Raw genomic sequence first — 24,932 nt, 5'->3', positions numbered from 1 at the left:
GTGTGAATGTGAGTGTGAATGGTTGTCAATATGTTCCCTGTGATTGGCTGGCGACTAGTCCAGGGTATAACCCGCCTTTCGCTCAAGTCAGCTGGGAAAGGCTCCAGCTCACTCATTAAAATGCCGGGTCATGGTTTCATTTGAGGGCATTTTGGAACAGCATAGTTTACTTACTGTCTGATTACAGTTAAACAATGTGTTGAGTTTTAGACTCCTGATGACAATTTTCATGCACTGTCATCACTTTGTCTCAAGGAATCATAAATACCATCCACCCATCCATTCTCTGCACCACTTATCCAGTTTAAGATCGCGGGAATCTTGAGACAAGCCCAGCTGACTTACGCTTGGACAGCATTTTCAAGCTGTGAGAATACTTCAAAGTCCTCCTCAGTTTATACGACATATGTACCAATGAGGAAGCAGAGTCCGGAGGCTGGGTTGGACTCTGCTTTATCGCTGAGGTCATCCAAAAGCTCTTCAGTGGCCGGGCTCCGGGGTTGCATGTGATCTGCCCTCAATTCCTCAATTCCTCTGGATGTTGTAGGGCTGTCTTGGTTGACATGCCCCTGCAAATTGGTGTGGACATTGGGGACTGTGCCTCTGGATTGGCAGACTGGGGTTATGGTCCCCTTTTTTAAGAAGGGTGTCTGTTCCAACTACAGAGGGATCTCACACCTAAGCTTCCCTGGTAAGGTCTATTAGGGGTTTCTGGAGAGGAGCATCCTTACCTTTATGGTGATTGTGCCCATCAGTAGAAGATTACCGAGCTATTGGATATCGGGGTTTCTCAAGTTGCCAAGCTGATGTAATCAAAGTGGTTCAGGCTGCTGAGAAGGCTGATTTGCTTTGTTATGATGATGTTATTATGATTATGATGTTCATGTTTCTTTGTTTTTGTTTTCCCCACTAACTGCCAATAAAACATGTGTGGTCACTTTGTTGAACACGATTTTCTACTTGAAAAGTTTCTTAAAAAGTAAAATGGTCATTTACAGTATGTGCTCCAATAACAGTCTGGAGTTGAAATTCTAAATTTGCAATTACTGTATTGTCACGAGTGCTCAATAAAGTCTTAATGTATTAAGTTTGGGTAACTTAAGCAGTTTTTGGTTTTGTTTGTTTCATGTTTATTTGTGTATTGTTATTCGTGCAGCCCTGTTCACATGATTCGTGCATGGGTGGTAAATTCACTGTGGCTGGAGGAGCAAAAGTTGTGATGCAGTCGGTGGAAGATAGCAGATAGATAGATAGATGTGTACAGGATTAGATGTTTGTTTGTTTTTTTTGCATTAATGACAAGTAGTGACATAAGTACACATGTATGCAAGTGCCCTGTTAACAATAGCCATTATCTGTTATACCTGAATGTTTTAAAGTGTTTTATATGACGTTAAGTCGTGAAAGTTGACAAGTAGTGATTGCTAAGTTAGCAGTATAATAAATATGATGCTGTCACATGATGCCCTCTTAACATTTCTGCCTGCCCCTTCAAGTATGCATGGCTAGAATCGGCCTTGATCAGGATTTGATGTTTGGGTGTATTTTATTTGTAATATTATATAGACTACATAACCTTACTCACAATCCACCCTATTTGCTTTAATGGGCTGTCTACGATGGAAAATAGAGCTTACACTAACAACAGTTGCATGTTTTCATCACCATAGAAGGTCCCACTGGCCATGAAGAATGTTAGTGCTGCACATGCTAATTGTACGGGTCTTGTGAAATATCAAGAGAGCGTCCACTGCTCCTCCTACTCCTACTCCTACTCCTTTTGTACACCCAAAGTAAGTAAGCAGCATGGTTAGCAGGGGCTTTGCGATGACAGTAAGACAAATGGTTATTGTCAAGTGGTGTGCCTCAGGAGTCATACGCAAGCACTCCACACTTACTGACTTATTTATTTATTGGCCCCCATGACAGACATACATCTCACTCTTGTCCCCGAAGTGTGGCGTGCATGCACTTGCACACTAAAGGCGAGGGGGCAAGACTCTGAGAACCACGTGCATGTAGCATTGTAGACAACGATGGGCACCCACATTTTCCCATGCATCTTGAGAAAGTCAGGTGTGCTACCTGTACATGACAAATACTTTGCATGTACTCTTCACTTAAACTTTGCTCCGTGCTTCCATAACATTAGATACACATGCACTATTCAGTGAAATCCAAAGCAAAGTACACACAGGAAGGTAGTCAAGATTCAAACCCTAAGCTTCATTAATTGTGAAGCAGACAATAATTTCCCCCATTTAGTTATTTTTAAGAATGTAATATGTATATCTATATGTATATCATGCCAGGGTAACTAATATTGTCTGAGTGAAATGTATTTAAACCAGATGAAGTGGTCATGGTTGAAGTTTCTGCAGCGGCACGGTGCCTCGCCCCCGCCTCCTGAGCCTCCCCGCCCGCCGACCCTGCCCATGAACCGGCCTAAGCCATCCACAGTATGTTCGCAGGCTCGGCTTGTGTGCGAGGAAACATGAGCAGGGTGACATATTCAGAGTCCCGGGCGGAGCGGCGCAGGTCGCCGGATAAAGCTGAAGAGGAGCCGGAGCTCCGCGAGTTTGGGCACAAGACCTCCGGAGAGGAACATGTGAGCGGGGAATGGGCCAGAGGAGACGGGATTATTGCTCGACAGCGCGGACTGACTCAGGAAGAGCCCGGGACAGGTAACCGAAGCATGCAAAATTGGCAAACCCGTTAGCGATGCATGCAAAGGTTCCCTTTTATCGCCTCAAATTTGGGATGTAGCGCAGGAAAACTTGGTATAGGCATCTGCGTGGGATTCAGAGATAATTACTTCTTACTTATATTAATATCCAGACATCCATGCTGCACCTGAGAAATTAATTGTTCTGTAGAATTCATATATTCTTTATCCATCCATTTGACTGCGCTGCAAATTAGGTGCGTGGGACAAGTGCAATAATGTTAATTTATTAATTTATGTTAAAATGTGCGAAAAAAAGACTGCAGCCTACAGTACTGTTTGTCAAAATTCAAAATCTGCAATTAATCCACGTTGCATGAACTGCAGTGCGCTAAAATACATCGGATTCTATTGTAATATTTGGCACATGCACTTGTTTTGGCTTGATGATTTATCAGTTGTTATGACATTGTTTTTGTTTAAAGTTAATAAAATGTTTGGTAAGGTTACAAATCTCATTTCATTGACAGGAGCATGATGTTCCTGTTTAATTCATAGTGTTATATAAACAAAGCTGGAATGTAAATGTTTATCCTCAAAACAAATCTTTATCAAAGAGGTGTGATAACTAAACACATATACAGCACATGATGTGCGAGATTCTATAAAACATTTATACCCAACAGTACTCCAAATCTTTGTTTTTTCAAGTTCACCATTGCTAAACACGCTCATGTCCTTCACAGGAGAGACACTTGCGTACTGTGACGCGCCCGAGGGGATATTTTCATTTTTACTCAACTCGGGGACTACCTGGCCGAAGATGAACGCCATCGTGTTTAACAAGCTGAGCGGACAGGTTCTGTTTGAGGAGAAGGCCAACGAGGTGGAGATGAGCAGCAGAAATTACTTGGAAGTCATGGACGGACAACACCCGGACCTCCTGTCCAGCAAGCAGGCCATCATGGACAACCAGGCCATCAGACACAGACGCAACGGGTAGGTGATTCAACCAGACGGTGGTTTGTGTGGATGAAAAGCACTTGCACTTGTCATTTCAGCCAAAGTTAGCGCACAGCAATTACCGATGTCGTTGGCGTTTAACCTGTCTGTAAAATTGTGACAAGACGGGCAAATCAAGCTCAGATCAGACATAATGTATATTGACACACTCTATATGATCTGATTATATTAGCATTAGGCCTATCTTTGAAATTGTAACCGAATAAGGCGTTGTCTGTGTTTGTGCGCAATTAGGCGTGAACCCAGTTTGTCCACAAGAGAGGTCATGCTGTTAAGTAACTTATTTCTGGGTTAAAAGCTCATTTTTTTATCATACGCACAATGTATCAGTTTATTGACTAGTGGGTGAATATGTATATATATATATATATATATATACATATGTATTTTATTTTTTAATTTTTAATTTAATTTTTATTTTTTTTCAAAAGTCTGGTGTTGTTCATATGGTTAATTGGGGTGTAATAACTAGGTCGGTTTTATTCAGTAGCTGTCTCTTACAGTTCGCCATCTGCTTCCAATAAATGCATTTGCCCTTCAACTTTCTGTGTGGTCTAGTCCATCACACAAGGGCCATGTGTTAGTTGTCCAAGTATTTTATTTATTTTTTTGTGTGTGACAGGGAACAGGTGTAAGAAAAGATTGTTTGATGTTTTGTTTTTCTTAATTGAGCAAACAAGATAGATGGGAGCAGTAACCTTAGGGAACCTTCAGTAAAATAGAGGATATTATGAGTTTATGTGCCTGTCAGGTGTCTCTTTAAGTGTATCATCTACTCAGATATGTGAAGTTGGCATGTGACTGTGTGAGTGAGCAGGGCCGTTGTTTAAAACCAATGTTCAGAACGGGGAGTAAAATGTACTTTTAAGATGTTCATTCCAATCTAGATTACAAGGAAAATATTTGTAGAACACCAAACCATCAGGCTGAGGTTTAGACTAAAATATTACATGTGCAGTGTGTGAGCTCTTCAGGGAGCTAAAGGAAGGAGCGGAGTGCTGCACCATACTGACATCTACAGGTTTGTGAAATCCCAAAGTTCTGTACGGTACAGGTGAGAGGGAGGCTCTCACATAAATCTGCTTGAGAGCATCAGAAAAACCAAACTGTTGTTGGAATACAAAATAATGTATTTCATCATTTTATGGACGTTTTGGTGGTGCAATTACAACAATATCAGTCTTTATATCTGATGTAGCTCCATGGAAAATCTGGCTTTTTAAGTGTGTTCCCTGAATCTCAGCATCTTTCATTTCATTGACACTTCTCATCAAACACTGTGTACACAAAGAGTACATGTAATGTAAAACATGCAAAGTGGCAAAGTGATTCTTTTGCTTCTTTCAGTGCAGCCTCACTTCAGCTTAATTGCAGCATTTGAATGAGAAAACAGCAATCCTATACTGCAGTGTGCTTACTTTATATTTCCTGACTGACAATTTCACACAACCTACTGCTCCACCTGGAAGCTGTGAAACATTACTTGCTTCATAAATAAACATCTAATTCCACTTCATGGTCTTTGGACCACATTTTACATCAAGCTGAAGCGTTAAGTCTGCGTGTGTAATTCACGCTGAGTTTGACATTAGCTATAAGTGCCACATGGAAAACTAAAAAATAAGTTTTAAAGATGTATGTGATGCTATGTGCCCAGCAGATGATCGGTTTCATGGAAAAACAATGTCCTATGACTTCTAGGTTTAAAACATAAACATTACACTACATTAGCTGCTATAATATAATGAGATTGATTACATTTTTTATCTGTTCTTTCTTAATTTAACAATATATTATTGTGGTGTGTGCCGCTGAGAAAAGTCTCTTTTGGGAAAACCTCAAATATAGTAAAATAAACACTTCAGTATGATGGCGTGCAGTTCCACACTGCTGTAAACTACGACCACAAATAAACGTTAAATGACTGTTTTCTGACAGACAGTGTCAATCAAAACAGAAGGCAGATTTTCTTCTTCGTTTCTGGACTTGGAACTGCCAAGATTATCCAAATGAATGTGTCTAGTGATAGAATACAGTACAATGTACCATATGTAGAATTTTTCGGTCTATACCTGGCTGACCTTGCGCAACGTCTGTCCCCTTTAGGGGTCGTCCCGGTGGCAGCAAAGTGCGACACAAGCGTCAGGCCCTGCAGGACATGGCGCGACCGCTCAAGCAGTGGCTGTACAAGCACCGAGACAACCCTTACCCCACCAAGACTGAGAAGATCCTGCTGGCTTTGGGTTCACAGATGACCCTGGTCCAGGTGGGTCTGCGGTCTTCTGTCTTTGTCAAGTACACGTGTGAGCGTGCGTGTGCGTCTAATCAGCTTGAAAAAACTGGACGTGAGCTTGAGTTTTGGAACTGACAGGCCGTGAGGAGAACATGTTTTTACAACTTGAGCTGTTTATTTTATAACACTCGTACACCCGTGGATATTATTTCTACCTTCTTCCAACTACTGCAGTTTTTCCTTTTGCACTTCCACCAGTGATGCAGTGTAGTATATTGGTACAGTAGATCTAGCATATGGCGGTATTTACTTTTTATTTTGTATTTATAATTAATGCAGAGTAGTGATTAAATAGTGAAATTGATGTGTATAGTAAGAGGAGCTGATTTAAGTATAATTTCCTGCATGGGGTCACCAACATGGTGCCTGCGGGCCCCCAAGCACCCAAGTCTGAGGGCCTGTTCTAAAAAAAGCTCACCAGTGATGGGACATTGTGATTTCCTGGAAAGGTTGTAGAGTTGATCAATTGAAAATGTAAACATTTAAAGATTTATAGAAATAAAGTGTTACATATTGTTATTTTTCTGTTTCCTTGCTTGTGTAATGACTGTGATAAACCATTAACATGAGCAATTTTTTTCTCATAAATCAATATCATTAATTATTAATAATAACATAAAATTAAATATCAAAATGCCACGTTGTGGCCTTCCCAGTTATTATGTAAATGAATCATTTCTGAACATGTTCACCCAGTGGCAGCAACACACCTTCAAAGGTGTTGGGGGGATGCTGACAGAAAAATGTTCCCGATTGAAATACATTCGTCGACGGAGAGGGGTTTGATGACCCATGCCCATGGCCACCATCCCCTCAGCCCACCCTTTGCACGCCACTGTGTTCATCACAATAAGATAACAAAAATAAAATCCTGAAATTACTTTTTCATGTAAGCATGTTTCAAATAATCAACTTTTACTATTACTGTTCTTATTGTTTTCTATTGCGCCCTCTATTTACCCACATTGCTTCCTCCTACTGACCACTGATTAGAAGGTACATGGTATGTGGTTTTAACCATGTGAGTATCAACTCTGAGCCAGTTCAAACAAACAAACAATCAAACAAACAAAAATAACATCTGTGGTAGCATTTTCATTTTAGCTGTGATGGTAGGTCTGGTTCTCTTTCCAGATGTGCTGATGGAGGTGTTTGTTTTGCTAAAGATGCTTCATAATGTGTGGAGGATTGCTTCATGTTGGGTGCTGGGATGTTTTTTAATGCACACATGCATTATATTCATTAACAAGAGCAAATATTCAAAATGAATTGAAAGGAAAATGTATATAATTGATTGGTTATTTAATACATTCCACATTTGCTGCGTTCATTTCTCAAATGCATGAGCTTGTTTTCAATAGAATTTTGAATTTTAATGTAATCAACTTTGATTAGTCCAGATGAAGATACTTGATTTATTATTGTTTGAAGAGTTACATGTGCATGTAGTTTACAGTTAAATATTCAAGATTGGACAAAAAATGACTTTTGACGAAGGGTTGTAGGATGTCTAAGTTAATAAGAAACAACAACACTTCAATCACAAAAATAAGTACTCTAGCATAAGGCCTCTGTCCCTGCCCCTGCATAAGCCACTTCAGGTCAATTGAGCGTGAACAGTTATTCTAGTATAACATCTAATGGTCTTCTTTCCCAGTAAAAGGAAGAATGGGCTTGTGTCTTTTTTTCTTTTTTTTTATTGCGACTTGAGGTCAGTGTTAGAACTATGTGTTATTGAAAAGAGGCCAAGTGAAACCAGAATAAAGATAGAGGACATCCATCTAAGTCAACATTTATCAATAATAGATGATTTTTATTGGCTGTCCAGCATGTGGAAGGTGTTAGGTGCAGAAAATATGAGATGAAACTGTCTGGAATTCCTTTTAGTTACTGGACTGTTTCGGTCTGTCATGTCTGAACAGACGTTTTTCTAAAGTCTTTGTTTCACTGTTGATGCAGAGATGTTCAAGAGTCAAAACAGTAATGCTGTATTTCCGGACTCTCCTTTACGTTGGTCCGTCAGGTTTCCAATTGGTTCGCCAATGCCAGGAGGCGGCTGAAGAACACAGTGAGGCAGCCCGACCTGAGCTGGGCGCTCAGGATCAAGCTTTACAACAAGTACGTTCAAGGCAATGCTGAGAGACTGAGCGTCAGCAGCGATGACAGCTGCTCAGATGGTACGACGACGCTTCACTGCACCATCTACACACTTTACACTCCACTCCAAGTGTGTGAGTCGCGTTGCAAATCACAATGGGACAACATGAATTTAAGAACATCCAATTATAAAGACAATGGCAGATGGATGACAGTAAACAACAACTCAAAGTCAAATTTAATTTAATTAGTTCAGTTCATCTTTGTTTTCTTGTTGAACTTTTGCTATTAGTTAACCAGTTTTAACTCCTGTGTGGTAGCACATGGACACTCACCCATTTCGTCCCTAAATCTACACCAAATAGTGGTTTAAAATCTCACACAGCACAATTCTTGAACTTAAACAAGCAGTTCAAGGAGACATTTCATTTTGTTTGGACCTTGGATTGAATTTTAACTATCAGCTTGGATGTTCCAACTTGTGAGTGTTTTCTTTGGTTAATCAATTTTCCTCATCCCTCTTTCCAAAAGTTAAATGATGACTCCCATAAGTTCTCATTGGTGTGAATGCGAGTGTGAGCGGTTGTTTAGCTATATGTTGACGAATGAGCAGTCCCGGTTGTTCTGCAGTTGAAAATGGGTGGATGCACTGCTTTGTTCTCTCGGGTTACCTCTTGCCCAGATTTCATTTTTGTTCTGGATTCTTGTTCAGGTTTTGGACAATATTTTCCTTGAAACTATAAGGTCCAAAAATGACTGCTGATTGACTGCCAAACTGTTTCAGTTTAGAGGGTCCTTTGCAAGAGAGGAAATACTCTCTCTCTCAAGCTGATGGTCTCCCAAGTTTGCACACCTACTGTATATGGCTTTGGTTTCCAGTCCCGAATTTATCAAGTATGCTCATGTTAAGCTAGTGTGAACCAGATGTGAACCTGCTGCTTTCCTCACATCTCTGACACCTGACAGTAAAATCTAATTTTTAGGACATGCGAGAGGCGAATGTACCACAGAAAGTTGTTTGGCGTACAGTACCTTCTATACCATCTATTGTATTGTATGGCAAGTGTGTGACCTAGCTGAGACTCACTGAGACTGGCGGGCTGTAAGACGTTATTTAGACACCCTGCTGAGCCAACCTCTGCCGCCCAGTCTGCAATTGGGAATGACTAACTCTCTTTCAGCTATGTACTTACTGCAAACATATGCTGCCTCTTGCTAGCCACTGACAGGACAAAAAACATGGCGCGAGGAATAAATACATAAACAAAAAACATACAGTTTATACTTGCATAGTGAGAGATTGAACGCAGAGGAAGAGCGCTGTGGTGTAAGTAATCTTTAATTACGTCTTTTGAGAGTCAGCGGCCGAACGTGTGGCTGCGAAGGAATGTGCGCATGTTGTTTGCATTGTGTCCGCCGCATGCCATTGTACCACCGGTGGCTCGCTATATCTCCCGTACTCTTCCTCCTGTCACATTATGGTTATGAAGTTTTCCGCAGCCTTATCCCACATTTGACCCATACACCGAACGGCCCACCATTATTTTTAAAGTCTATGTTTTTGCTTCAGAGGCTATTTATATGAGTAGGTGCGACCCCGCTGACCCGTTGACCATTCTTCTTCGCGAACTCCTCCTGCTTGTTTCGTAGCTACTCTTGTGCACCCAAAGAAAATGCTTTAGATGTTTGAATGTTTATTTTGAGAGGTGCCAGACTTGGATGTCGGCCATGTGATCATAATGGCAGATCAACATTGTTTGGATGGTTTTTGAATGGAGGTGGACTTTGAGAATCTTTGCTGAGACTGCACAGTTAACATACAGCAAGTACCTTCCTGAGCTGTAATTATAATTTGGCTAGTATACATCCAACATTCCCCAACTACAAAACGATCCAGAGTGGAGTTCTTGATTTCCCTCCTGATATCTGATTTTCCAGAGCATTGTTTTTTTTTTTTTTTTTTTATCTACTTCCGCTGCTTCTTTCATCAGGGGCCTCATTTAATTTGATTACCTGAGCAGTGCAAAATGCCATGGATAGTACTGCAAGCTTTCTGCAGACGGAAATAGAGGGGCAATGTGCTTAAAATGGATAGGAAACATTCTCCCAACTATTATGGTTTGCTCAGCTGCTTTATTTTCTTGAGTGGAATGCCAAAGGAAATTAAACATTAGTTCATTTTTATTGAGCTTTTCATCATTGCTCTGCACTGCACAAGTGTCCATACACAGACTGCCTTTAACCATTAAAAAGACAGAAAATAAATTAATTAAATTCGAAAATAGCATAGTAGTCACCTTGATGGCATACAAAAAGTGGCATTCAAAATCATAAATAACAACATACAATTTATGGTAATAATTACTAGTGACTTCATCAAAGACAAACCTAATAATATTATTTTCGTGACTCATCAGTTTGGTAATAATCTAAATATATGTCTACAATTGTGACTAAAATTTTGTATTTCTTATTTAATGTTGTTGCTTTAGTTTTAAGTTTGTTTGTTTTCATTGCTTCCATATTGTAATAATGAGCAGTTACAATTGTTTTTCAACATTCTGTAGAATGTAAACATGTACAGTAAACATGCTTTGGTATGACTGAGTGAATTGCAGGAGTTATGAAGGACGGTGAAGAAAAAACAACAAACAAACAAGCAAAAAATATATAAAATAATCCAAAATAATCTAGTAGATTTGATGATATAGTTCTTATACTGGATCTCATAAAAATTGTGCAGATATACTGTACATAATGTGAGTGTGCACTATATATGCAGTTCACATTAATCAATAGTTGAAAAACTGTCTATAGCAAGTACATTACTTGACCATGAATTGAAGATTCCTAAGTGTCTTTTCGTGATTCTTCAATGTATCAGATGGAGACAACCCTCAGAGGACCCAGAGTGGCGCCGTGGAGCTCACCAAGCCCATGTACCAGAGTGTTATTAAAAAGGAAGGCTCCGCCATGATGGGCATGGCCATGGGGATGGGAGCGGGCCTGCGCTCGGCCACCGAAGCCGCCTCGCTGGCGGACGACTACGTGTCTCCGCCCAAATACAAGAGCAGCCTGTTGCACCGCTATCTCAACGACTCGCTGCGTCACGTCATGGTGGCCAACGCTGTCATTGATGCTCGCAAGAGGAACCACTCGGGCTCTTTCAGCTCCAACGAGTATGACGATGAGCTGCTCTCGCCGACCTCTTCGGAGGCCGAGGCGAACTTTGTTTATCGTGCTGGTAAGGAGCCACATTTCTTGCATTCTTTCTCCATCTTTCACTCTGTGTCCCCTCCATCTGGACACTTTTGTTTTACTTTTTGCAGCTGCTATGTTATTCTCAAACCTGTTAATCAAACTCACATCCCAGCTCCCTTGTTTTATTTGATACGCCGCTTGTGTCGAGGAATGCGTTTTCTTAATGCATTTATGAGTCCCAGTAGCACACATGTTCGCACATTGGAGCACACACTCACATCAGACAAGGAATTCCCTCCAGTCAGCTCCTCTGATCAAGCACTAACAAGCCAGACACAACAAGGCTGTATGGAACACGCTCGCCCCTCAAACTACTGTTTGGCCTGCTTTTGATCCTCTCCACAAGGTCCTGTGGAGAGAGTAGGTGAACATATAATACTTCCTCTCCTTAAAAAGTTTACCATTCACAGGCATCATCATTGAAAAAAATGGTGTTACCATTAATCAAACATTCATCTATCCCTATTTTAATCGCACCGGGATCCATAACTAACTTTCAGACGTCCAGAACTACATTCTTCCCATGTGATGGACTGGCAACAAAAAGTCCAGTGTATAGTCTGACTTTCATCCAAAATCAGTCGGCGTAGGTCCAGCTCACTGCAACCGTGAACAGCACTAGAGAAAGTCATTTAATGGCTGTAATAGTGTTATAAAAAGTCACAAAAGATCAAACAAAAGTCTTCCATTAAATATCAAGAGTAGAAATATTGAATCTTCCAGTAGTTTCATGAGTGTCCTATAAAATGTTGTTGTAATATTGTTCTACAGAATTAAAAACAGCCTCCCGCCCAAGATAAAGTTTCAAATTGCCTGCTATGTTATTTTATTGAAGAAATGAATTAAGAAATCTAAAGAAAGCCATAATCCTTTCATTCATAACTTCCATCCACGTGTTTGATTCGTGTTTTGACTTTCTAATCTCAAAATTTATGAAAAAAGAAATGGAAGAAGATGATACTAACAGTGTAATATTAAATTACAAAAACAACATGTATGTTTAATATAACATTGATGTTTAGTTCATCCATGACAGGGAAGCCGTATAGTAAATAATAGGTTGGATGGTGTTGTTTCAGTAAAAGATTATTCTAATCCAACAATGCACCTTGTTAACAATGCGAACTCATCAGTCCCTAAATATTAACTGCAATAGATAATAGTATACAGTCAAATGTGTTGCATTCTACGCAGTCATTTCCAAAGACATTTTACGCTGCAGCTCAGCTAAGCTGTGAAGGCCACATCTGTACTGGATCTTCTTCTTCAAACACTGAGCCTTTTTTAAAAATTCCAATTGTATTTTTTTTGGTTTTGTTTTGTGTGTGGTTAATGCGGACACGTTCTGCAGCAGCGAGCGGCTCTTTAGCAGCTTGTTTTGTTCAAAGTTCCTCACATGGACAAATGTGGTTCGGATTATGGGAGTATGGAGCTGTCTCTTGTGTGTGTGTGTGTGTGTGTGTGTGCGTGTGTATTTGTTGTGAAAAATGGTAGGAAGTCTTTTGGATTGATAAATAGCGAGGAAAGTAAGAATAAAGGCAAAGCGTGACTTGATTTTAAATGGAGGAATCCAATTCAAGGACTAATTCGTTAGACTGTGTGGATGTTTCTACTTCATATTAATATTGAATGTGATATTTTGGTCTTGATCCCTATTGGATATCTTTTTCTTGGCACAAATGCTGGAAAAAGCTTTTACTGTACACATGGAAAGTTGTCTAAGGGAGGGTGACTTCTGATCACTCGTTTCATAACATTTGATTTTAAATGGCACATATATAACTGCCTTTAAATTGCTTGTATACAAATGTTTGAGCCTCCTCAAATTTTTTTGGAGGGAGCTGCCTATTTCTGAAACTGTGTCTGTCAACAAGCCGACCTCCTTTTTCAAGTAACCGCCGGACTTTGGGAAACCGCTATCACTTATACAAGCTAAGCAGAGCTGCACACCATTTGACTAATGTAATTCAGCGGTCTGGTGATGAAGTGCCACCTCCAATAAATAATACAATCAATGTTTTTACTGTTTTCATGGGGGTTCTAGTGCATTTTGTTCCCGTTTTTTTCTTTCTTTGGAAGTAAAATTCAGATTCGAGACTCAAAACATCTGGTGCTTGAGCCCAACTAGCTGCTAACACCTAAATCCACCCTCACCTCTCTAGAGGGGGGTGTTATGAGCAGTGGCTCATATGTATGACAAAACAATCAAAACAAGATTGTGAGAGGAAAGTAAAAAATAAGTGCTGTTATTCTTGATCCTTGGGATATTTTACTAAAGCATATCATTCATGCAAGCGTTTTTTATGAAGACGCCCGAGAACGGATAATTCTTTTGAAAAATGGCACAATATGTCTCCTTTGAATTAACAAGTCAGTAGTAAGTGTCAATGAAACAAGAAGTTTAGGTTTTCGTTATTTTCATGTATTTCTTTTCTCCGTGTGCTGCACGTTTCTCATATTCCTGTCATTAGTCATTTCCCATAGTCTTAAAGTCTTAGTCTAAGTCTTCTTTTTCTTCTTCTTCTATTGTCTTATAGCTTTATTATTGCCATTGTAAAAGTTCATTCAGTGCACATGCTTTTTAATAAACATTATACTATTCCTGCCTGTGCAATGTGTCAAAGTAAGTATAAAAAAAAAAACTATACTCTTTTTAAGCAGCTTAACTCTAATGATAAAAGTGTAATATGCAGTTGAATCACACTGCAGATGCAAATAATACACTTTAACATACTAAATAATCAAGGGTTAAAAAACTGCACCATTTTTACCAACACAATAGAATAGAAATTAAACAAGTTTAAAAGTCTTTAAAAATATATGCCCCAAAAGACAAAAATGACAAAGAAAAAGCAAAACACTTGAGCAGAGTTTGAACTGAGCTGAGTCCTTGTGTCTTTTGATATCCCAAGATATCAAAATATCGCTTTAGACGTTTCTAGACCATTTCGGTAAAACTCCAAATTGCACAGCATTGAAGTTCCATTGTTTTGTATTTTTCCTCTGTCTGTTCCCCGAATTAAATAAATAAACACACTTTCCATTGCAACGTGTCTTACATTTTCAGTCAGTAAGGGTCACAAAAGAAGAGGGGGGAAAAAAAACACAATCAGTTTCTTTTGCCACATTCCTTTGAAGAATTCCTGCCGATGGATCAGTTGTGATTGGTCATGGCAGAAGTGGCATGCCTGGCAAACGTCACGCCATTGGCTAAAAAAAAAAAAAAATATCGTCCATTAATGGTGTTGTGAGCCCACAGTGTTATCTCTGACTTCAGAGGGCAGTCAGACGTGGCAGAAGATGGAGGGTGTAGATTTACCCCAATGGAAAACTAAACTTCTGATGGCTTAAAATGACTCATACACACACACACAGACACACACACACCCCCACACACACACATGCAACTTCCATTCACAAGCTGCACACACAACGTCCAGTATAAACACACACCTTCAGTCCAAAGCCTTTGGGGAATTTCATTGAAGGCAAGGAACAGTAGAATTCCATCGCACATGCCAGGGGTTCATGCCAAATGACCCTTTAATGGGATATTAAATGGCAGGAATCTGGCTGAATGTTTTTCTTCCTTGCTCAGTACTAGATTTCGCCCTGTCCGGTATCATATAGATCATTATTCGCTAAATAAGTCCCAACGTTCTTGCCAGAGGAGACTGAGTGATCTCAGACACATTACACAAGGTTGACAGAGGCATATTTGGCTAGAATTTCTATTTTATAGACTCAGGTTGATGAATACAGTAGCCAGATGGCAAATGTAGTGCAAGTGACTCCATTGATGTGGAAAAGCACTGAATGCTTGAAGCAAGTTGGTGGCCGCAGGCAGGTTTCTCTTGTTATTATCAGGGGAAATACTGGTTTAGTGGTGAACTTCTGATTTAAGATGTGTCACGTTAAAATCGGTACACAGTGGAACCGCTATTTTACGGACTAATAAGGGGGAGGGGTCGTCTGTTAAAGCTGTTTGTCTGTTAATTTGAAGCACTGATTTCATGGCCTAAAAACACCCATTACAGTACAAAATTATTGCAAATCAATTTGTGCCACGATGGCTTGTGCTTGGGAGGAGGTAATAATGGCAATGGAACGGAATCTTTGACCTCTTTGGAGCATGCAGGTGTCCATAATGGTATGGCCAGTTAGTAGTAGAAATTATAAAATGTCTACAGTACAGTCTGTACCATAAACACACTTTCAATGTGTGCCCTCTTGTCACCATAATGTAGAGTCTGCAGTGACGTAAAAAAACAAACAAACAAACAAACAAAAAAAACAACCTAGTGTGTCCTCCAGGGAGTGGCTGATCCAACAGTGAGAATGACTGAAAGTTGGCAGAGTTGTGGTATGACCCTCTTTCTAACGGGGATGTTGACTGACCAACACAGACATTGTTTATACGAAACTCATACCGAGCGCTCTCAAACTGATAATTTTTAAATCGTTAACTTGACACGCCCACAATCAGGTCATTGCATTCGGAGAACACAGCTGCCTGCTGCCCTTGTCTGTGAAGGAAACTAAGTGTTTCCATTCCATAGTGAGCAGTGTCAACAACAATAGGCTGAGAATAAGGAGAGAAGGAGTTTTTGTGAGAGTGTAGTTTTTCCTGAAAAATTTGACTATGTATAATTAATACAATACAATATGTATCGTATACAGTGATGTTTTATCTTAATTTTTGGCATTACCATTGTTGTGCGACATGAGATGTATTCATCTCATTGAAGTCAATCGATTTGCCCAAACTTTGTGACTTCCATTGCTCATCTCCAAGTTAGAGGTTTGTAATATCCGACTTCCCACTTTTGTGGTAGGCAAATTACATAACATGTCAAAGTATCAGTCCAGATTTTGATAAATATTATTAAAATAACCTATACTCTCAAATAATATCTGTAGCTTCAGCTTGAATAGATGCTCTGAAACTGCAATTGTGAGGCAGTTACACGTTCCATTCTCATTATCACATAAAAGTAACCATTCTCAGTGGACCCGTTTACGGAGAGCAGCTTGTGTAGCATCAACCATTCGTGCAAATAAAGGCATCCACTCGAATAGACACCTCCCTAAAATAAACACTTAGTATTCCCTGCAGTAGAAACAAACACACCTGGCCACTATTTTAGCAAAGACAGTAATGCTCAAAGCAACTCATTTATACCTGCTCTATTATCAAACCAGTAGTAAAGGTTTTATCTGTTCATCACCAGTGGCTCAAACATCCTTGCTGTGATGAAGTCATTGCGGTGTGACTCTCAGTTTATTTTTCCATCTTTTGTGTTGATCATTTTTGTATGACTTGTGTTGTCAGGCTACATGACATAAACCCTGATCTTCTTCATCATGGTAATGATAGTCTGTTGTTTGTCCGTGGCGTCCCTGCAGCAGTCTGGATTGCGACACACAAAAAGAGGACACTAGCTTTGACAATATACTGTATTTACTTCTCTTGTCTTCTCCTTCTGGCTGATTTACTGCAACCCTGATTACACACTGTTTACTGTTACACGTAAACAGTGACAATTTGGCAGGGTTTACTCATCGGAAATAAGCTTGTTTCCTCATCTGGCTCCGACTAATTCCTCACTTCAGTTTCTTAAAGCCTCCTCAACAGCCGCCAGTGTGACATCTGCCAGACACACACAGCAACAAAGCAGTGAAGTGTGCAGCAATCATTTATAGGCAGTGCCTCAGTAACTATCAGACAGTGTAAACCTGCCCGGTTGTCATTTAATTTGCACCATGTTTAATGTCTTTGGCTAAATGAGTGCAACTGACTGATTCACATAGGCAGCGTAAGTGTGTGTCAGACAGAAATGGCTACAAGGACAGCTAATGAAGCAGAGTTGGCAATATGCAGGCGACAGACCGCTCTTGACATTGTTAAACATACAGATTATTAACAAAACGCGAAATTGAGCGAGCCCAAAGGCATCTGTGGTCCCTCGGTGTCGCACCTCCTAATCAAGGCCGTGGCTTGGTTTCAAATCAGAAAGCGCATCGGGAGATGTCGTTATCGAGCACAGCGTCCGTCCATTCCATTTTGGTTTGAAGCAAAAACCTGTGTCCAAGCATTCACATCTGCACATCCAGCAATTTGAATGAGACTTCGGTAAAGGTTGCGTCATCACAAAGGCGGTAAAACTGGTTAATATGTTTTCCATCCAGTGGCCTATGATGACAGTAACCCCTGACTCATACTGTATGTCGGCTGCCTGAGACATCCAAGGGACTTCATAATTACACAGTGATCTGTTCTAGTCTTGACCTACAGTTGCAGGTTAGTGTCGAGCAGAATGCCTATGAGATGTTTCAGTGGAAATCTGTTCACCTCATCTCCTTCCTTTGGATGTTGAGTTTGGAATTCTCTGTGTGTTCAAGTTTGTCTTCCCGTACCAAGGAAAGACAAGAATCTTGTTTTATGTGAACTTGTCTTAAAGACTTAATTTTGCTTTCAACCTATTCATACACAATGTTTCATGTCTTCTTTTAATTAGCCAGCTGTCAGAATTTTGTTATAATAGTTGAATAAGTGATTCATTAAAACAAATGAATAAAGTGATGTATCTTTGTAAAAAGAAATTAAAATAATTATAAAAGAACTGTTTAGCACCAGTTTGCCATCACTCTTTGGTCTGCCATTTAGAAAATACGTGAAAAAGCTTAACCAGTAGACAAAAATTACACAGCATTATGACTTTTTACCATAGCTACATTCCCTAATCAACTATGATTCAAATCAAATCAGTAAATGTTTGAAGAAAGCATCAATACTTCTAACCAGTAGAACGGTAACAGGAACATATATTGAGATGCCGTTTGACTCCTGCATGCTTTAACTTCTTGATTCAGATATACTTTTTAATTGCAAGGGATCTTGCTTTGGTATCAAAATCCTTCAGCCCTGGAAAAAAAAAAACCTGAATCGTGACTACTAGAGAATTGACTGCCAGCATGTGCAGATGGTCCCAACATATGCCGTTTCAAACTAGTTTGCTCAGTGGTGTAAAACCTAAAAAAGGAACGCTCAGTCACTTATAATTTTTCATTTGATTGTTTTGTATTTATGGCCGACAAGTATTTTTCATTCAAATATGTACTGTAATTTTGACTTCACTAAAGTGTTAACATAGGTTAGCGATCAACTACGGCATGTTCCAATTTAGAAATTAGATTTTTGACCCCCTTTTATCATCGACCTTGGCTAGCTCAATAAATCAAATTTCTTGATCCTTTAAATACTTTATACATGAAAGAATTGTGAGGTGGACACCAGTCTCATCAATTGAGCTGTCCATTCACTTTAGTGAGTGCAAAGCTGTTGTGTCAGATTTTCTCCAATTGCTACTAAATCTCCAATCTTCTGATATAATCCACAGTCAATAGGGTTCTTGATCTGACATGCAACTGAGAACAGTGCTCCGTTGGGTTTTTAAAAGAAGTAAAGAAAATTGTGTGTCACACGACACTTTACACTCTACCACTTTTACCTAAAGGTTATGAAGCAAGACCTCTTTGTTGCTATTGATATTTAATGATACGATGGATGCGAGGATTTACTAGAAACAGAAGGAACCAATTTATGGGTCTTTTGACAAAGGACAAGTCAAAGCCATAACATTTTAGTTATTTATACTACAGTTTGTGTCTTAATTGTAAACCTGTTGAGAAACCGCCATTTGCTGCGATGTTTACATCTATTCAACACATCAAATATTGTTTTAACGTTCTTTCTCTTTTCTTTACATTTCTGAAGCCCTCTTTGTTGTTCTTGTTGTTGTCATGGGAAAATACTACTTTTTCTAGGCAGCATGTAATTTTTAGAGAATTGACACTTGAGGAGGATGAGCTCATCCCCCTCCCAGAGGCCTGCCACACATTGTAAATATAAAAGTGTGCGTTAGTGCGTTTATTTGTGGTCTTAATTCAGCCCTGCCCATGGTTTGCACAGCAGCCCCGGCCTTGTTTATTGTTGTATGTTGCTAACAACACCGCCACATGGGAATGATGATAGTGGACTGCACTCATCCGAACAGGTGTAACCTCATCCTCTCTTTAATTTGTCAGCCCTGGTTTATTTTCCCCTCATTTTTGCAAGGTTTTATGGTTTTTTTTTACTCTTTTTTTGCCCTCTTTATGCCCTCCCACCATCACTCCGCAGGGATGTTAAATGAGCTAGTATTTTTGGACTTGTAGCCCCATGCCAGAGACCATCAGACTTCTTAGTTCTCCCCTTCGATGTTGTGTGAAACCCCACTGTCAGTGGAGCCCAAAGGCAACAACAATGTCTACTCCAGTCTTCAGCAGCAAAGCAGGGAAGCAAGAAAGAAAAAAAACTAGATTTTTTTTTTTTTTTTTTTTAAATAATAGTTTATCATCATTTAATGGAGATTTGTATAGTCTTTGGCAAAGCTGTTGTTTTAAACTATCTGGATTTTCGATGTTTTAGGCACACAGCTTTGGAAACTGAGTTTTTGGGGGAGGGAACAGTGATATCAAATCCTATGGTTGTGGGCTACCAGAAGTGAAGACAGGTGCCCGAGGCCACCAGAAGAATAAGCAGGCTTTAGGTCATTTCTTATGGTTGGTTGGTTGGGTTATGCTGAACTGATTTTTCCATGAAACTATATGGATAAGCGGTACATGGGCCAAGGAATAGCCCATTACATTCATGTGCTACCGAGATGAAAATGCAAATACTTTTATTTTCTCTTTTCACCATCCAATCTCTTACTAACTGCAGAAAACTGCCACTTGCCAAAATAAAGTCAGACAAACAAAGCCAATTGCACCACTTATGATTTAACACTTAACTGAATGACATTCAAGTTAGTTAGTTAGTTCGTTAGTGAGCTAGTGTTTGGATTTTCATGACACTTTCAGTGACTAACAAAATGTCTTTTTACTTTTTAACAATCGAGCCGAACCCTCCATGAACGAGGGAGTAAAAAGAAAGAGAGCGACTGAAAAATACTGTTTCTTAGCCCACTGTCAAGATTTGTTTGTTGGAGATTGTCTATGGAATTACCAAACTGACATATATGTTACATGACTTTGTTTTGTGGGTACAACAAACCGGTCAATTAAATTTGGCTATTCAGAATAATGAAATTGTCTTGGATTGTCATGCTGGATGTTGTGAATGGAAGTGGCTGCCTCACACACACAGGAAACACTTTAAAAGGTGGATGGAAAGACACAAATCCAGAGACCGTCTGCCCACACAAATACACAGTCTTGCCCCACACGTTGCATGTCTTTCATGTCACTGAAGTCGACCTACTTGCTACTGTTATCGCTGCCAATGACGAGCTAAACACTGAGCTAATATATCTTGGGGGGGGGGGAATATAAACATCATATGAACATTGGCCCTATAATTACACCGCTGTGATGGAGAATGTTGCCAATCCACAGTCTTGCAGGGAGAACAGATGGAAATGGAATGAAGAGGATGTATTCACTCTCTTCAAATATTGGCCGTTTAGTTACTCATTGAACCAATATAAGTGCCAATAATAATATTACAAAAATTGATGCACTAAAAGCTTTCATAAAAATATTTTGGAATTGTAGTAGTGCTGATTCTTGACAAAGCATAAACCCAAACATTGACAGGAAGCCTTGCATTTATTTTGGCAGGGAGCTACGGGAATGGTCCATGTCCAGTACCTGGATCCAGGGGTGTTACAGAACTTCTTTGTAGAGGTGAACAAGTAGAGCATGGAGACATGAACAATGTCAATCAAGAAAAATGTTTCTCTGATAAAGCCACATAAAGACTGAGCACTGATAGGACATCAGGGATAATCCAGGGGATTTAATTGGAATGCTTTGAGGTTTTTTTGCGGTTTCTACACTTGTGCAGACGTTCCTCTCATCTTCTGTCTGCCAAGGATCAAGAACTATACAGTATGAAGTCATATTTCTCTCTATGGAATATACACTGGAAAGGAAATGTTCTAATCAGGCACATTCGGCTCAGTATTTGCATAGCAATGTATTCACTGTGCAATGGTGGAGCACAGAGAAATACTTAGAACCTTTAACATTGCAATGCAAAAGCGGAACAAACCTTTCTGTTGTGTGGCCACTTTCTGATTCATAGTGGATGATGTATGACAAGGCTGCGTCTTTTTTTCCGGTTCCATCTTGACTCAATTGGCAAAAACAATTGACTGTTTTGCGTATCATCCATTATTCCGTTAGTAAGCCGCTTTCTTGTTCTTGGATATTGATTTAAAAGTTATGATTAGACCATTTGCATCCTGGACGATCCGCCATCATAACTAAAACAATGAAATAAGAAAATACATTTTAATTATTTATCTTGAATCTATTGAGATTTACATTGGTAAAATCTGTAGGTGTTTTGACATGATCCTTATCAGTCCCAGTGACTTTTTTTCTCAAGTTTTCTCAAAGTTTATATTTTGAATGAAATGCAACGCGAGTCGGCTGAGGGAAAATCCTTCTGCAGATCTGATTATTTTTCAGCACTCTACCAGTCACAATTTTCCCCTCAATTCATTTCACTTGTCCAAGGAGTATTGTTCTATGTCATAACTTGAACCCTATTTATTTCTAATAGCATAAAAAAAAATAGTCTTGAGGACAAAAAGGTTCCGTTTTTTATCAGTTGCTCATAATCATTATTAAGTGTCGCTGACCTTCATGAAATAAATAAACAAGTTTTTCAATTTTAAATGTCTTGACTTGACAGAAACAAAAAGGTCCGTTTGAAACAACGGTTTAGAAATGAGACTGGGGATTTCTATGCTACGGGACATGCTTTTACTCAAGCAAAGACAAACACTGGTATTTTTTGACTAAAAATAAAATTGGCTCGCTTCAGAATGTTTTTGTGTCTGTAAATCCTCTGTACCTGCTCAAGAGTGAGCTTCTGAAAGGTCTCCCAGGGCCTTAGCTGTGTGTTTGGGTAGCTTAAGGAGAGCGACTGGCGAGGATATCCAGATGCTCTGCTCTCTCTTCGGTACCTCCTCAAAGCCAAAAGTGTGTCATCATACTGCGAGCAAAACACCGTTCGGGTTTATAGCTTGTCACACAACATGGAACATACGCTGACACGCACTTGGTCTTCTTCTTTGATTGAACAGCATTTTGAAGTAAACACACTGGTTGCCCTGAAGAGAAAGTTGGTTAGATTGTCTAATGACGACGTTATTGCCTGCTAATGATTTACATATGAGATAATGATTACTTCCAATTTAGGAGAGAAAAAAAGAGAGAGAGAGAACTCACTGACTCACGTTGCGTTCTTTCGTTTCCACTCAAGTCTTTCACGCTCAGTCGTTTTCTAAATGATTTCCTCACAATTATGTTGGCGGGGGACAAATTGTTTTTGAACTAAATATTAGAGAATGGAGTCTATGAGTCACAAGTCTCGATCCTATTAGCTACTTTCTTTCCTGATGGCTTCGTCGGAAATATTCTTATCCTGAAAACACAAAATGATACACACAACCCTGCACGTGACACATCACTATAATTTAAAGTTAACTCATTTTATTTCTTCCTTCAGAAACCACAGAGCATGGACCAAGTAAATATGACAAGTGAGTTCACTATCCTTTGGCTTCATATTCATGTTGTTGGTGTAAGTGAGTTTTGTAAAAGGATGTTAAAACACTGTCTTATAATAAGTGATATATTTCATGTAGCTCTTTTTTTGGATCTCATTATATTGTGCTATCGAAGTCCATCATGCACACTGACCACGTCTTAATCTCTGCCCTTATTGTTTTTGTTTCCTTGACGGCCCACGTTTGCGTGTCATCAGTGGTGGCGTCAGAGCTGAACACAAGGTGAAGGGCAAAGATGAGACGTACTGGAAGGAGATCAATGCCGCCATGGCCTTGACTAACTTGGCGCAGGGGAAGGACAGTGCCCCCGGTACCACCAGCTGCATCATCCAAAAGTCTTCCCATATAGCAGAGATCAAGACTGTTAAAGTGCCACTTGTGCGCCATTATTAGCTCCAAGCTGAGCCTCCTTACTCTATGCAAACATTCCTGTTTCGGCAAACTATTCATAAGAGAACTCCTTGAAAGGACAAAGAAACATTTTGTTGGTTAAAAGTGTGTTCAGTAGGACTTCTTTTGCTGTGCTGACATGCAAAAGTGATCACAAGTTGTACTGCAGTATTTCCTATAACAAGACACTTTTTAATATTAACTTATTTTTTGGATGACTTTTTTCCCTATTTTTTACACTAAATGTGTATTTTGCCAAAGTGACTTTTGCTCTAGTAAAGTACAGATACTCGTAGTGCCTGTTTGGAATTTGTGAAGGATTATTTGACAATGTTTAGAGTCACTGTCGTGATACAGGAAATGGAAGTGTGCCTTCAAAGACCGAATGAGGTCATCAATCATTACACAAACACATATACGCGCATACAGACCGACGGACATATCGTGTGTTAACGCTTTGTTACAAAATAACCAGTAAGTAATTCCTTGAGGGTGTTCTATGTATTTTGACTGGAGTCCTCCGTTTGACTGTAAACTGAACCATGTTTTGTCGGTGCTAGCAGCCCAACAATGAAAGTTGGGTACACAGATATGCGGCGCTAACGTGAGCAACGCATCGATAAGGAACTAAGGGACGCATCCATCCTTGGATTGTGTTTTATTAGTGACGACGCTCCCTCTTATCGGAACAAAACATGCAAATGCTGGACCCAAATCAAGTTACACTCACACATGCAGTGACACAAATATGCACACCCTACAAACTTGACCCCTGATTATAAAGGGATGTTTTAAAAAAAAAAAAAAAAAAAATGTATTCATTATCTGTGTTTTAAGTGGGCGGCATTGCCTTTTCACATTTTTGTGCTCACAAAAAAGATATGTGGGTTGAAAAAAATAAAAAACACGACAACCCCTGGCTCTGCTTCATCCTCAGCTGTTTAGCATTACATTCAAATTGGTGTTTACAAGAAGCCGGAGGACAAGCTTAAACATTTGACTTTTTACCCTTTGTCTTTCTTTTTTTTTTTTTTTTTCTTTTTTTTTACATATGTGCATTGCAGTAGTATCTCAGTTTAAATATTTTGTTATTGCCAATCTGTACATTGGTGGTTGTTACAGTATGTTTTTGATCAGGCTTCTGTACTTGGTTTGACGTAAGCCTACCACATTAAGAGCTTCTTTGACATTTGATGGAACGTACCAAAATGTTCACAAAAGTTTGACAAACTGGAGAGGCTAAAGCTGACCCATTTTTTTCATGTGTTTTCTTCTAAAGATCTTCAAGGTACTGTTTATGTGTCATTAGGAGAATTCGGGCCGCAATGAAAAGAAAAAGAAAATAATACGAAAATAATGTTTTTTTTTCAAGAAACATCTTCATAGTTTTGGGGGAATTTTTAATCTGATGATATCTTAGCCTATATGTTAATATATTGTATTTGTATTGTTAGAAACAATTTCTTCATTCACCGAGTCTGAGACCAGCGGCCACTATTTATCTCTCGAGACCTCCCACATATTATTCGGAATACAAAAATGTGCACATTCCCACGACTCGTAATGATGATGGTGTTAA

General features: G+C 39.4%; 1 protein-coding gene across 1 annotated transcript; it reads left to right on the top strand.

Annotated features, from left to right (window-relative positions):
• The first annotated feature begins 1,935 nt into the window (after window positions 1–1,935).
• On the top strand, window positions 1,936–24,371 carry mkxa (mohawk homeobox a). Its single transcript, XM_061666621.1, has 7 exons — window positions 1,936–2,684; window positions 3,412–3,664; window positions 5,795–5,954; window positions 8,005–8,158; window positions 10,963–11,322; window positions 22,903–22,936; window positions 23,161–24,371. The coding sequence occupies exons 1-7, from the start codon at window positions 2,462–2,464 to the stop codon at window positions 23,354–23,356; spliced, it is 1,380 nt and encodes a 459-aa protein (XP_061522605.1). The 5' UTR covers window positions 1,936–2,461; the 3' UTR covers window positions 23,357–24,371.
• Window positions 24,372–24,932: the final 561 nt, after the last annotated feature.

The sequence above is a fragment of the Phycodurus eques genome, chromosome 21 (assembly GCF_024500275.1).
Source record: "Phycodurus eques isolate BA_2022a chromosome 21, UOR_Pequ_1.1, whole genome shotgun sequence".
Lineage (NCBI taxonomy): Eukaryota > Metazoa > Chordata > Actinopteri > Syngnathiformes > Syngnathidae > Phycodurus > Phycodurus eques.
Note: the sequence above shows the minus strand (reverse complement) of the source record. Positions and strands in the feature narration are given on the sequence as shown.